General features: G+C 39.7%; 1 protein-coding gene across 2 annotated transcripts; it reads left to right on the plus strand.

Moving 5' to 3' along the window:
• Nucleotides 1-1,172: 1,172 nt before the first annotated feature.
• LOC141511624 (keratin, type II cytoskeletal 72-like) lies at nt 1,173-14,062 on the plus strand. 2 transcript variants are annotated; one of them, XM_074220742.1, is made up of 9 exons: nt 1,173-1,646; nt 3,744-3,958; nt 6,324-6,384; nt 7,517-7,612; nt 8,540-8,704; nt 9,961-10,086; nt 11,195-11,415; nt 12,758-12,792; nt 13,774-14,062. In XM_074220742.1, exons 1-9 carry the CDS (start codon nt 1,173-1,175, stop codon nt 13,956-13,958), a joined length of 1,578 nt encoding a protein of 525 aa, XP_074076843.1. In that variant the 3' UTR covers nt 13,959-14,062. The 2 variants fall into 2 exon arrangements, with proteins under 2 accessions (XP_074076843.1, XP_074076844.1); XM_074220743.1 differs by lacking the exon at nt 9,961-10,086.
• Nucleotides 14,063-14,347: the final 285 nt, after the last annotated feature.

Consider the following 14,347-nt stretch of genomic DNA (forward strand, 5'->3'; position numbering starts at 1 on the left):
ATCTCTTTAATTTGTGGAACTCTTCAGGGAAGGACATTTCCCATCTTATGAATTCATAACCTAGGGTCCACAGACCTACAAGGTGGTCATGTATAGATTTCAGAGGGATTTTCTTCAATTGTTAAATAAAAATATTTATCTAAGGAGGGTTCCAAGGCTTGACCAGATTTTCAGAAGGGTCTAGGATATATATATATATATATATATGTATATATATATATATATATATATATATGTATGTGTATACATATATATATATATATATATACATATATATATATATATATGTATATAAACAATCCCTGCCCTAAGTTGTCTCAGGAGATGGCACAAAAACTTTTTACCTAGGACAACCTTCTTTCAACATTATCATTTCCTCCATTCTCCTGCTTTTCTTCTGCACTCTTTATAGCTATTTCCCCTTCTTCTGTCTCAGGGAGTAGTAATGCCCTTGACTGGTTTTTCCTATTACTATCTTTAAAATTTTTTTGTGTCCTGGGTATGTGTCACAGTTCTTCTTTTAGACTCTGAGGTCCCCAAGGAAGGGCCCATGTAGTTTCTTTCCTTTAGTTTTTTTCTCAGCAACCAGCACAGGAAAGATGAAGGGAGTAGAAAGGGAAGAATTTTGGTTAGTGCCTGTAATCAGTGGAAGGTAAGAAGGGCATTTTCATAAATGGTACCCAATAATACTCATTCCATTTCTGACCCAGAATTGGCCCCAACATCAACCCAACCCACAGCCCCAAACCAATGAGGGGGTGAGACTATCTGGGAGTCTACTTTAGAGATCTAGGAGTTGATAACCCCAGTAATTGGAGAGCAACATGAATAAGATAACCCCAAATTATTATAATACAACATGTAAGCAAAGCAATTTCTGTGTTCTTGGTCATTTTATAGGTGATTCATCAGAGTCCAGGGCAGAAGAGACAAAAATCTATGAGACAGGGTGATAGATAATTTACAAAATGGAGAACCAAAGAGGTAATTTACAAAATAGTCCAGAGTGACCTGAAAGATATTCCTGACCCATAAATTAAGCTGATTTCATTGTCTCCTATCCCAACTGTCCAGGGTATATAAGAGGAGAGGCTATTGGGGTAGATCAACTGAGCCGCACCTCTTGGTCCCACCACTTTGTTTCTATCTGCTGCTATCTTTGCCTGGCTGTCATGAGTCGCCAGTTCAATCACTACCCCAATGGGGACCGTGTTGGCTTCAGTGGTTGCTCAGCTATCATTTCAAGTCGGCTTAGCAGCAGTTCAACCTCCTTCCGAGGTGGGGTGAAGGGAATAGGGGCTGCAGCCTTTGGCAGCAAGAGTCTATACAGTCTGTGTGGAAATCGTCGCATTTCTATGAGTGCCACCACAGGAGCATCCCGGACTGGGAGCTATGCCCTCGGGCATGGATCTGGTTTTGGGGGAGGTAGAGTGGGTGGATTTGTGGGAACGATTTTTGGAAATGCTGGACTGGGACCTGTGTGCCCATCAATGTGTCCACCAGGAGGCATCCCCCAAGTAACCATCAACAAAAGTCTCCTGGCCCCACTCAATGTGGAGCTGGATCCTGAGATTCAAAAAGTAAGGACACAGGAACGCGAGCAGATCAAGGCACTCAACAACAAATTTGCCTCTTTCATCGACAAGGTGGGTTGACCTAACTTTTCTGTATTATCGTGGAAATCCTTCCTCCTTTCTTTAGGCAGAGCTCCATCTTGAGCACTGGAGGGCATTGGGGGGGGGCATTCAGAAAGAGGAGTAGCCTCTATTTCTGCCTTTGGGGAGCTTTCAATCTAATGAGAAACTGGAAGATTGAAAACTCTAGGGAAGGATCTCCAGACATCTTCCAGCTCAACTTCTCATTTAACAAATGAGGAAACTGAGAATCCCCAAAAAAAGGAAATGACTTGTCAAAGTCAAGTAGCAGAGCTGGAATTTGAGCCAGTCAGGCAGGTAATAAACTTTTTATTAAACAACTAATATATGCCAGACACTAAACACTGAGATAAAAAGAAAGTTAAAAGATGGCTCTTGAGGAGTTCACAATCTAATGGGAGAGGCAATATACAAATAAATGTTTATGCTCAAACAAGCTATATAAATATTAGATTGAAGATAAGCAATGGAATCTAGTGGTTCTTGGACTTCAATGATTGCCATATTTTTTGATCTGAGGATCCTTTTACTCTCCTAAAAATTGTTGAACCCTCTCTTTTGCCCAATATACAATGAGCTTTTCATTATATGGGTTATATGGGTTTATTAAATTAAAAATTAAAATCTATGAAATCTTTTAGCCTCACAGACCCCTTTAAAGGGTTTCAGGACCTCTAGGGGTCCTTGGACCACACCTTGAGAGCTGTTGCTAAGTATGCAAATATGCAACACAATTGCACATGCATAACCTATATCTATCTGGTTGCTTACCCTTTTAGGGATATATGGAAGGAAGGATAGAATTGGGAATTTGAAGTGTTAAAAATATTTAAAATTATTTTAATGTGTAATTTGGGGAAGTAAAATATATTAAATAACTAAAAATAAGTTCAGTGAAAAAATTAAATGATGTCCAGTGTATCCAGGCAACCTAAAGATAAACAAGAATAGAGATAGAAGAGATATGCATAACTCTAGAAATCAGAGCTGGGACAATGCAGAAGAACTTGGCATATACCGTGAGGGAATTAATCTAGGAAGGCTTCCTAGTGGAGGTGAGGAAGGGTTGAGTATGGTACAGAGTTACTTTAGATTGGAAGACAAGTCAGGTAAAAGGGACTGGCCCATGTGAAGTCTCAAAAGTGGGAAAGAGGAATTTTAGGAAGAGAAAAGAGTACATATTTTTCTGACTCGAGTCTGAATTGTGGAGTCACAGAAAAATTGGGGAATGAATTAGGAGAAGAGTGGAAGGGAGAATTAATGAAATAAGAGGAAAACTATTGAATCCCAGTAAAGACTGAGAAAATAGCCTATAATTAATCTCCTCAAAGGCAGTGACTGAATTTTTCTATCCTTTTTATATTTTTAAAACAATTTATTTAAAGTAATTAAAGATTCTTTTCAATGAATAGGTATTCCCCCCCCCCCATCTCCTGTTCTCCCCACTGAGGAAAAAAGGAAGACAAGGCCATGGTAACACACACACACACACACACACACACACACACACACACACACATACACATTCTCACATTGGCCATAACAAAAACTTTGTGTCTAATTCTGTATCTTGAGTCCATCATCTCTGTCAGGAAATGGGTAGTACTAGCTTCCCCACCTCACCTCCATAAAGAGGGAATAACTCTTTGAATTTCTGAATCCTATTCACTTGTTTCCTCTGGGATTATAGCTGGATTTGTTATTTTTTTCTTCTTGATGACCTCAACAACTATAACTAGTCTCTAACTAACAATGGCTATGATGGGGCAGCTGGGTGGCATAGTGGATAGAGCACCGGCCCTGGAGTCAGGAGTACCTGGGTTCAAATCCGATCTGAGACACTTGGTAATTGCCTAGCTGTGTGGCCTTGGGCAAGCCACTTAACCCCATTTGCCTTGCAAAAACAAACAAACAAAAAAAAAGCAATGGCCATGATCTTCATCACTTGACTCTGATTTATAGCCTACCTTCCCAAAGCAGAAGTCAAAGAATTTTAGTATCACTACAATATTCTTAGAGCTGGAAAATACCTCAAAAGTCATCTAACCCAAGTTTGGGGTTCTAATTGTTAACTTCATGGGGTTCTAGGTACGCTTTTTGGAGCAACAAAACCAGGTGCTCGAGACCAAGTGGAACCTTTTGCAGCAGCTGGACCTGAGCAACTGCAAGAGAAATCTAGAGCCTGTTTATGAGAGTTATGCCAGCACCCTGAGGAGGCAGGTGGAGGCCCTGTCAGGGGACAGGGTAAGGCTGGACTCTGAGCTTAGGAACATGCAGGATCTGGTGGAAGACTTCAAGAAGAGGTAAGAATAGCCAGTTGTACATAACTGATTTTCAGTTTCATGTGCAATCATATATTTTTATTCTATTATGTTATAGAAATTCTTGTTTTGTTTCATAAATTAAAAACAATAACTAAAATTTTTAAAAAGAAGAGGCAAGCAGAGCACAAAGATATGAATTTTATTTCTGGAAAATAAAAATTTCAATTCTTTGCTCACATTTAAAGATTTGATGTTAATATTAATCCTTTGTTGGTACTGTCACTATCTCTTCCCTTTCCTTTCTCCAGTCTACAGTCTTTCAGAGAATGTGTGAATCAAATAGATAGAGACATAGACAGACAGACAGATAGACAGTGAGAGAAAAGGGAGACTCAGAGACACACACAGAAACAAAGAGAAACACAGACAGGCAGAACGAGGGAGACAGAGAGAAGAGGCAGAGAGAGGAAAGGGAGAAAGACAAAAAAATAGAGAGGTGAGACAGATAAAGACAGAGCAGACAGACACACAGAAACAGAGACAAAGAAAGACAGAGAGACACAGAGATAGTCATATACAGATAGTCACAGAGGCAGACAGATACACAGAAACAGAGACAGAGACAAAGAAAAACAGACAGACAGAGATACAGATGGACATAGACATACACAGAGAGACAGAAGCTGAGACAGAGAGAGACAGAGATAGAGACAACAGAGACAGAGAGAGATAGACAGAGACAGAAAGACCCAGAGAGAAACAGAGATAGAGAGACAGAAAGAGACACAGAGACACAGAAAAAGGGAGAAAAAGACAAAGAGACAAAAAAGAGAAAGAGAGGAAAGAGAGTAGGCAGTTTTGCTTTTCTTTGGCTGTTCTGAAAAATGATATTGTTCATTCCTATCACAAAGATTCCTTCTCTGGTTCCTTGACTTTCTTGGAGAGTTTAATCACATGCTTCTCTACAATTTCTGCATCAGGACCAAAATTCTTTGCTAGAAGAAATCTTTTTGGATTAATGCACTCTTTATAGTTTAATGAACAGAGAGCCCAGCATCAGAATCAGGAAGATGGGCCCAAATTGTGTCTCTGACACATAGGAGAGTGGCCAGCCTTGGGCAAGTCACTTAACCTATACAATTCTCCAAGACCACAAGCTGCAGAACAACCTGTATTGGCAAAGAGTCTCTTCATCAAGGAGTTCTCTATGCCAATGGAATGAAGAGTTTAGTCCTTCCAATTCACAAGTACTTGTCTGTAACTTTGGTTTCCAACATTGGGGAGAAAATCCAAATCTAAATTAGGAAGTGGGTTGTTTCTCCTATCAAACTGAACCAGTAAAGCAGACCAGTTTTCAGGATATCATGCCCCTAGGCATAGTTTCTAAGGCCTAGAACTTCTAGGAACTGGATACTTACTTTCCCATTTGAGTGATTTCTAAGTAAACAGCTGGTTTTCCCCAAGAAATAGGAACAAAGGTAGGAAGGAGATTTGTTCTCTCAACTTAGGGAGTGGAGGTCTTATTGTTGATATGGTTGGTTTTGGTGGGGGGAGTGGGGGAAATGGGGCACTTATCAAAGACTTAAAACTAATTAGAAATAATATATAAAGCTACACAAAGGAAAAGAGGGTGAGCTGATTACCCCAGTGGTGAAGGAATGTAAAGGAAAGAAGGCAATTAGAGTCAAGTGTAGTTTTGAAATGGGATTTATTTTAGTGATTAATTCAGAATACTGAAGTTGAAGCTTAACTACTTTAGCCACATAATGAGAAAGGATTCTGATATTGGGAAAGATTGAAAGCAAAAGAAGGGGAATGTAGAGGACGAGATGAATAGATAGCATGATGGAAACAACAACATGAGTTTTGACAGGCTTTAGAAGATAATGGAAGATAGAAGAACCTAATATACTATGGACCACAGGGGTCAGGAAGAGTCAGACTGAATGAATGAGCAACAGCAACAACTATTTTAGTAGAAAGTTCTATATTATGAAATCAGTTGAGACCTGGATCTGAGTGTCAACGGTTCCATTTACTAGTTGTGACTTTGGACAAGTCACTATTTCTCTAAGCCTCAGTTTCCACATCCATAAAATGGGGATGATAATACCTGCCTTGCATACTTCAGAAGTCTTGTGTATGCAGTTATTAAATGACAGATGACAAGATAAAAATTTTGTAACCTACTAACTACTATGTAAATATAGTCATTATTTTGAACAAAGTTCAGAAGAAGAGGAACTTTCATTAGAGAAGACTATATGTGTGTCATCCATCTTCATCCTCATTGGGCATAAACTAAAATGTTGTTCAATTTTAGAGCCTCCATGCCTGCCTAAGTGTCTTTCTTTATTTTCTTTATGAATCTGATTTTCAGTCTCTTATCTTTTATCCCATATAGGTATGAGGTGGAGATTAATAAACGAACAGCAGCTGAGAATGAGTTCGTGGTACTCAAGAAGGTGAGATGGTGGTGGCTGTGGGGTCAAAGAAGGGAAACAAAGTGAGAGTAGTCCTTGGTGGGGTGGGGAACAAAAGGTTTACTGATCACTGGCCTCTTCACTCCAGGCAAACAGTAAAATTTGGTGACTTTGTAGGAATAGATGCAAGCACTAGCACATGACCTTCAGGTTTGAAGCTCTTTTCCTATATTATCACACTAGTTCCTCACAACCATTTACAGGAAAGGAAATAGGTTGAGAGAGTGTGAATCACTTGCCTAGGGTCACATAGGTAGGGAGTAGTTGAGGTAGGATCTGGGTCATTTTATCCCTTGGACCCTGACTGATATTTTGGCTACATATTCCTTATGTCCATTACTCTCAAGTATTTTTTCTTAATTTAATCATCTTGAGTTAAGTCAACTCAAGAGATATTTATTAATTATGTATAAGACTCCATGCTAAATTCTGGAAATATCAATATAAGCCAAAAGATAATTCCCTACCTTCAAAAGGCTTACATTATAATAATGTATGTATGTGTGCATGTGTATGAATTTGTGTGTGTGTAAACAACACCTAAAAGAAGGGATTAAGTTACTAGAGACTTTGAAAGGGGAGTCTAGGAGAGTCAGAAATGCAGTATAGAGAGGAATGAAGACATGTCTGAGCTGAGTACCCTCCTTAAAATGAAGCTTCAGGGAGGAAGCAGTCACTTGAAGGAGAAGTCATTGGCAAGGAGAATACTTCCAATGTATGAAGTCCAGGAATGGAATAATCTTCCAGGGTATAGAGGTTTCTATACCATGGTGGAGAAAGTCCAGAATGAGGAATGGGGTCTAGAAAGGAGTTAATTCTTGAAATGTTTCTGGTTTAAAATTTAGATGTTTGGTTGGACACACTTAGATCTTGTGCAGACTTGTGGTCCTGAGTTTCTAAGTCTTTTTCCCCTTAGGTATGGGGAAAGTGAAAGGAAGGTACAGAGATATCCTGTTAGTAAAGGTGCTAGGTTTAAGAGGCAGAAATCATTACCATACGATGTTGAAGTTAGGACTCCAACATGATACCCCCTACATCTGGGGAATTTGGATCAGGGGAAAGAAGGTAAACATGGAAGGAGAGATTACTCTTCCCTGGTTTATTGTTTCCACAGGATGTGGATGCTGCCTATATGAACAAAATAGAGCTCCAGAGCAAGGTGGATTCCTTAACTGATGAGATCAAATTCCTTAAGTGCCTATATGAAGGGGTAAGCATCATTTCCTATCCTTTCCTTCACACAAGTAAAACAAATAGACCAGTGGCCCCACAGATGCCACCTAGATCTGGATATAGAAGACTAGTAGTTGGGTGAAATGGCCAGAAAGCAGATGCCATGGTAAAGGGATTAGCTGAGAGGAGTGAGAAGGAAGATGGGTTGTTAAGTATAGTCTTTTGTTAAGGACGACAATTCACCACAAAGGCAGAAATATTAAGAATCCTCCTAGATATCCTGGAGAGAGTACAAAATGAGACTAGAAACAGTCAAAAGTGAATGGCACATGCTTTCTAACCTTCAGAAACTATCAATATGAAATATAGAAATGACAACAGTCTTGAAAACTTAGAGCTGAAAGGATTTTGGAACTCATTTAAATTAAAAGGGAAATTTTAGAAAAAAATATTCATTAGGATCTTACTACCATGCTTAGCCCTGGGGATACAAAGAAACATGAAAATAGTGCCTGTCCTCAGTTCAGTTTTACAGATGAGAAAACAGAGTTTTTTAAGAAATAAAGGGACGAGCAATCGCGGTTAAAAAAATGGCAGAGCTGAGCCTAAAATGCAGGTCTTTTAACCAAGACTCATTAAAATGAGACCCAGAGATATTGCTGCAGTCAGCTTGAACTAGCTCTCAAGAAGTGATTGTCAAATTTTCAAGGTTAAAACTCAGAAACAGGCAAATACAACTCAGAACCTGTCTGCTTTGTGGATTGTCTAGACTAGTGATGGAGAAAATGTTAATGATGCAGGTAATACTTGAAGGTGTATCATTATAAATACATTTCTTTCTCTGGAGAGATGATTATTGAGCATTTCCTAGTATACCCTTAGTATTTGTATTATTCAGGATATAAGAGGTTATTTAGGAAAAGAGAGGTACTCTTAAATTCACTGTCACCTATCTGTTGCCTAGGAGATTGCTGAGATCCAATCCCATATCAGTGACACATCTGTCATTCTCTCCATGGACAATAATCGAGACCTGGACCTGAACAGCATCATTGATGAGATCAAAAGCCAATATGAGGACACTGCTATGAGAAGCAAAACTGAGGCTGAGGCACTCTATCAGAGCAAGGTGAGGGAGTGTAAAGATCTCTTATGATCCTTAAAATGACCTTCTGAGAGATGTATTATCCCTAACTTAATAATTGAGGAAATTGAGGATCAAAGAGATTGAAAAGACTTACCCCAAGTCACAGAGCTAATACATGACAAAGCTAGGACTCAGATCCTGGTCTTGATCTTTCTTCTGCATTGATATTAAGATGGGTCATAGCTACTTCATCTGGTTCTCCTAGTAGAAAATGTTTCTCTTACTGGCATGGTGGCCTCAGATAGAATTTTTAGAATTGCACTGGTGTTAGGCCCTCTACCTCTGTTTAGATCACTTGTACTCCAGGACTGGTATGACTCACTCTACAGATTAGCTAGGCTCTTGACATTATTTTGTCATATATTTCCTATCCACTTTGGGGCTACTTTTCAAGTCCCTGGAACAAGGAAAGGGAAAGGAGAGGAAACTCAAATTCCACAAAAGTTCTCCTAGTGTATTTTCCTCCCTCTTGGAAATAGTGTAAATTTAAGTAAATTTAAATTCCTGATTCTGATTGTGAATGTTTGTTTTGTTTTGTTTTGCAAGGCAATGGGGTTAAGTGATTTACCAAGATCACACAGCTAGGTAATTATTAAGAGTCTGAGGTTGGATTTGAACTCAGGTCCTCCTGACTCCAGGATGGTGCTCTCTATTTGTTGCATCACTCAGCTGCCCCTCTGATTGTGAATGAAGATTGAAGGCATTTCTATTTCCTGGAAGCTGCTGAGAATCAGAATCCCCCCCCCCCCGGGGTCAGGTTCACAGGTCCATTCAACAAATATGTTATTAATGGATAAAGAGATGGTCCCTTGAAGTATTTTCTACTTTGACAATATGAATCTTGGTATGGGTATAGCAAAGGAAACTTGCTTTATTTAGACCAATTAACATCTGTGTTGAAAAAATGGCCATTCTGATCCCATTTGGTTTTCTTGGAATGATTCCCAGATGTTCTAATTCTTTTTTCCATGTTATTTTGATAAGGAAGGGAATACAGTTGAGTTGTGGGAAGAATTGAGGATGTTGGAAGGAGGAATTGTAAGAGAGTCAGATGACTCTGGGGGAGTCTTAGTTAATTGGCTCTCTTTCCCTGTGTACTTGTCCTTGAGACCTTGACACTCTGCTTCTATCAATATTATAAGAGCATGTGAAACCTAATCATCTGGTTTAATCAGTTAATCTCTATAAATAATTCCTTATTCTCATCCCTGTTCCTTGCCTTTGCTGCTCACCCTCAGATCCAGGAACTTCAAGTCACAGCTGGCCGGCATGGTGATGATCTTAAACTTACCAAGGCTGAGATCTCAGAACTCAATAGACTGATCCAGAGACTTCGTTCAGAGATTGGGAGTGTAAAGAAACAGGTGAGTTATGATGATAAGTCCATCAGTGAGTATTTGTTAAGAATCTGTTATGTGTTCAGCATAACCCAAGATGTTGTGGTGGATAGCTAGCCCCTGACTTCAAGAAATTTGCAATCTAGCTGGAGAGTTCCTCCATTCCATATTCTCCTGAGTCTATTTTCATAAATACACGTTTAGAGAAATCTGTCGTGAAAACTGAGGTAGTGACTTTGAAGATCTCAGAGTATTTAATATTGTCTTCATGGTTCCTAAATAAATGAGAATCTGAGCTAAAATTCAGTTAAATTCAAGTAGCATTATTTATTAAGTGCCTATCATGAACTCACTGTGCTGATACAAAAATAAAAACAATCTTAGTATTAAACAAATATATATATATATATATACACACATATCAATTAATTCCTCTGCAAAGAGTATAGAAGTAATGTGAAAGGTGTTTTGTTAACAATATAATGGAATCCCCTGCTTTGGCAGTTCTGCTCAAAGAAGCTGGACCTCTCCTGGGCTCCCATTTAGATGATTGGATAGGCCAGGTTTGGGGTTAATGTGGATAGGGTATGTGGGAATGAAGATCAGGGAAGGGAGCTTCAGCCTACATTTTCTATGACTCAGAAACACAGGGATTATGAATGGTGCCATAGGACAATAGACTGCTATGCCTTTTACTTGGCAATAATGATGTTAAATGTTCTGAACCATTCATTAGCAAGAGGTAGAAAGGCCCTTTGGATGGTGTCAGGGAAAGGGTCAATATTACACACAGGGAGGGTATAGTGGGAGGGCATATGGCTGGTCCCTGGTCCTCAGTAAAAGAAGGAAATGATGGAATCCTCAGGACTGGAAGGGATAAAGTATGTGTGGAGTTCTCATTCTCTGATCCTTAGCCAGATTGGTTCCAACCAAGGGTTTACTGTAATGTTGAGTAGATTATTTCCTCCCAGGTGGGGAAATCTAAAGCTCAGATGTATATGAGTCCTCTGTTTCCTCATTGGTAAAATAAGACTACTGGATCAGATGATTTCTAATTTTAAATCGATGATTCTATAACATCAAGACTACCTGAGTAATTAAAAGTACTTTAGAATCTATGTTCTACATCCCTCAGTGTGCCAATTTGGAGACAGCTATTGCAGATGCTGAGCAGCGGGGTGACTGCTCACTGAAAGATGCTAGGGCCAAGATGGATGAGTTGGAGGGTGCCTTACACTGTGGCAAGGAGGAGCTGGCCCGTCTGATGCGGGACTACCAGGAGCTGATGAGCATCAAACTAGCCCTGGACATGGAGATTGCCACTTACAGGAAGCTACTGGAGGGCGAGGAGTGCAGGTGAGGAGCGGGGGAGAGGATCACTGTTTTTGAACAAGCTAACAATTGGTCATGGTCTACATCAAGAAAATAAAGCAAGAATTTATTTATAAATAAATCAGCAAATATATTAAAACTGGGTATGGGCCTAGGTGCTAGGCATCCAAAGATAAAAAATGTGATCAGTTCTGCCCTCAAGGAACTTACATTCTATAGGAGACAACAAGTGTACATTTAAGTGTATACAAAATATAATAGGGGAAGGGGAGGAACTAGTAGCTGGGGGATCAAGAAGGGCATCATGCAGGAGTTTTAGCTGAGATTTCAAGGAAACTAGGATTTCTAAGAGGCAGAGTAGAGGAGAGAAGGCATTCTAGGCAAAAGTCTTAGAGAAACAAGATTAAATGTATGTAATTAACAGTGAGAAGATTAGTTTGTGTGGACTTCAGGATGGGGAAAAATCTATAACTAATTGGGAAAGGTAGATTGCAGCATCCGTGCCTATCAATCTATCAATAAGCATTTAAGGGTCTACTCTGTGTTGGGCACTGGGAATGTATAAATAGGCAAAAAGCAGTCCTTGCCCTCAAGGAGATTAAATTCTATCAGGGAAAAATATGTACTTATATCAATAAATGTGAGATACATAAAAATGAAATAAAAGTAATTTGGGACTAGGGAGGATCAGGAATGATCTAGTACAGACAGTGGCACTGAAAATGAGCCTTGAATGGAGCTCAGACTGAGAATGAGTTTGGAGGCTGAATTTTAGAATTTGAAACCACTTGTAAGGATCATCTAGTCCAACCTTCTCATTTTGCAGATAGGGAAACTGAAACAACCAAATGCCTTGCCTAAGATCATCTAGTAACTGACAGAGAGCTAGAACTAGAAGTCAGGTCTTCTTCTAATTCCAAATTCAAAACTCTACCATTATACCATACTGGCTTATTTCCCTAAGAATTGTGAAAAGGAAAATGGGAGTTTTCACAGTTTTAGAGCTAGAAAATACTCTTAGAGGTTGTCAGTCTTACATTTTTCATTTTACAAAGAAAGAGATGGAGGTTGGGAGAGCTTAATTGATGCACAGTCTTTCATACAAACCTGAGCAGTAGCGTTGATTATCTGAACCCAGGTTCTTAGAACTCCAGGTCTAATATTCTTGTCCTATACTGAATCTTAATGCCTCACTATTACACACTCCCCTGACCACCCTCTGAGAATATTATGAGTTTGGGACATGTTAACATGACCTGGAAATGTTTTATATAAATTGTCTTAGCATTCTCACCCTGTGTCTGGATAATTGATAGTAAAATAATTGCCATTGATCACTTTACTGATTGTGTTTCACCCTCTGCAGGATGTCTGGCGACTATCCCAATTCCGTGAGCATCTGTAAGTATATGCAGACCTCAGCTCTCCTTTAAAGAAGATGGGGGTCACTCATTCTGGGACAGGCCAGGGGATCAGGATATCTGGAGAGGAGGGAAAGGCAAAAGCCCAAGAAACAATGTAGACTACTCTTGGGTTTGAGTGGCAATCAAGGAAGAACAATGGAAGGGAGAATTCTAAAATGTCAGAATGGCAGTATCTCAGAATTGGAAGGGACCTCAGAGGGATCTAGTTCAAGTCCTACCCAAATAAAAACCCCCTTTATGGCATCCCTAACAAGGGATCCTCCAGTCATTGATGGAAGATCTCAAGTGGACCACATATTGTCAAAGCTGGAAGGTCCCTTTAGAGAAGGGCCTTCTCATTTTGTATAAAACCTAGTACCAGCAAGGAAAGAAAAATTTCCATGGTCATACAGTGAGTGTCAAGGGAAGAACATGGTTCTCCAGACTCATAGATCAGGGTTCTCCCATCATATACTTTTCCATCTTCCTTCTTCCTTTCCTTTCCTTTCCTTTCCTTTCCTTTCCTTTCCTTTCCTTTCCTTTCCTTTCCTTTCCTTTCCTTTCCTTTCCTTTCCTTTCCTTTCCTTTCCTTTCCTTTCCTTTCCTTTCCTTTCCTTTCCTTTCCTTTCCTTTCCTTTCCTTTCCTTTCCTTTCCTTTCCTTTCCTTTCCTTTCCTTTCCTTTCCTTTCCTTTCCTTTCCTTTCCTTTCCTTTCCTTTCCTTTCCTATAAAATATGCATAGTTCAGCAAATCAAATGACCATATTGGCTATGTCTGAAATCTCTGTCATATTCTGCATCTTGAGTCCATCACTTATGCCTCAGAAGATGAGTTGCGTACTTCATCCTCTATCTTTTGGAATAATGGTTGATCATTTCCTTGATCAGAGTTCTTTACAGCATTGTTGCTATTGTAAATGTTGTTCTCTGGGTTCTGTTCTCTTTGCCCTGCATCAGTTTGGTATGTATATCATTTCACAGCGGTCATCAGCAGCACCAACACTGGACCAGGAGGTACCGGCTTCAGTGTGGGCTTTGGAACCTCAAGCACATACAGCTATAAGCCAGGAACTTCTGACATCAAAACCAAGGGCAGCTGTGGAAGTGACTATAAGGAGCCAATGACCAAAGGTGGCAGTTCTCCAGCCAAAAAGGGTTCCAGATAAAGGCTGAGCAACCTAGTTCTCCCAAGTTCAGAATATTTGCAAGAAATTTTTGAGCCCCTGCTGCAACTCAGTGACTGATCCCCTGTTCTGCTCCTAAGTCAGGAAGTTCTCTTTGCTCTCAAAAAGCTTGATTAGTTCCCTCTCCTGCCTTCCTCAGTATCTTCTGCAAAGGGGATCTGGTCCAGCCTAGCAATAACTGCTCCCCTGTGGGTAGCCTTCACAGGGCTACAAACTCAATAATGGCTGGCATTTCTAAAAAAAATTAATGCTTGCAAATAGCTTTATAGTAATTCACTTGAACTTCACAGCAGCCCTCTGAGGTGGGCACTAGATTACTATCCTATTATACTATAGAATACTATAGGTATGCTTATCCTCTGTCTGAGGCT

Source organism: Macrotis lagotis, chromosome 2 (assembly GCF_037893015.1).
Source record: "Macrotis lagotis isolate mMagLag1 chromosome 2, bilby.v1.9.chrom.fasta, whole genome shotgun sequence".
NCBI classification, from domain to species: Eukaryota; Metazoa; Chordata; class Mammalia; order Peramelemorphia; family Peramelidae; genus Macrotis; species Macrotis lagotis.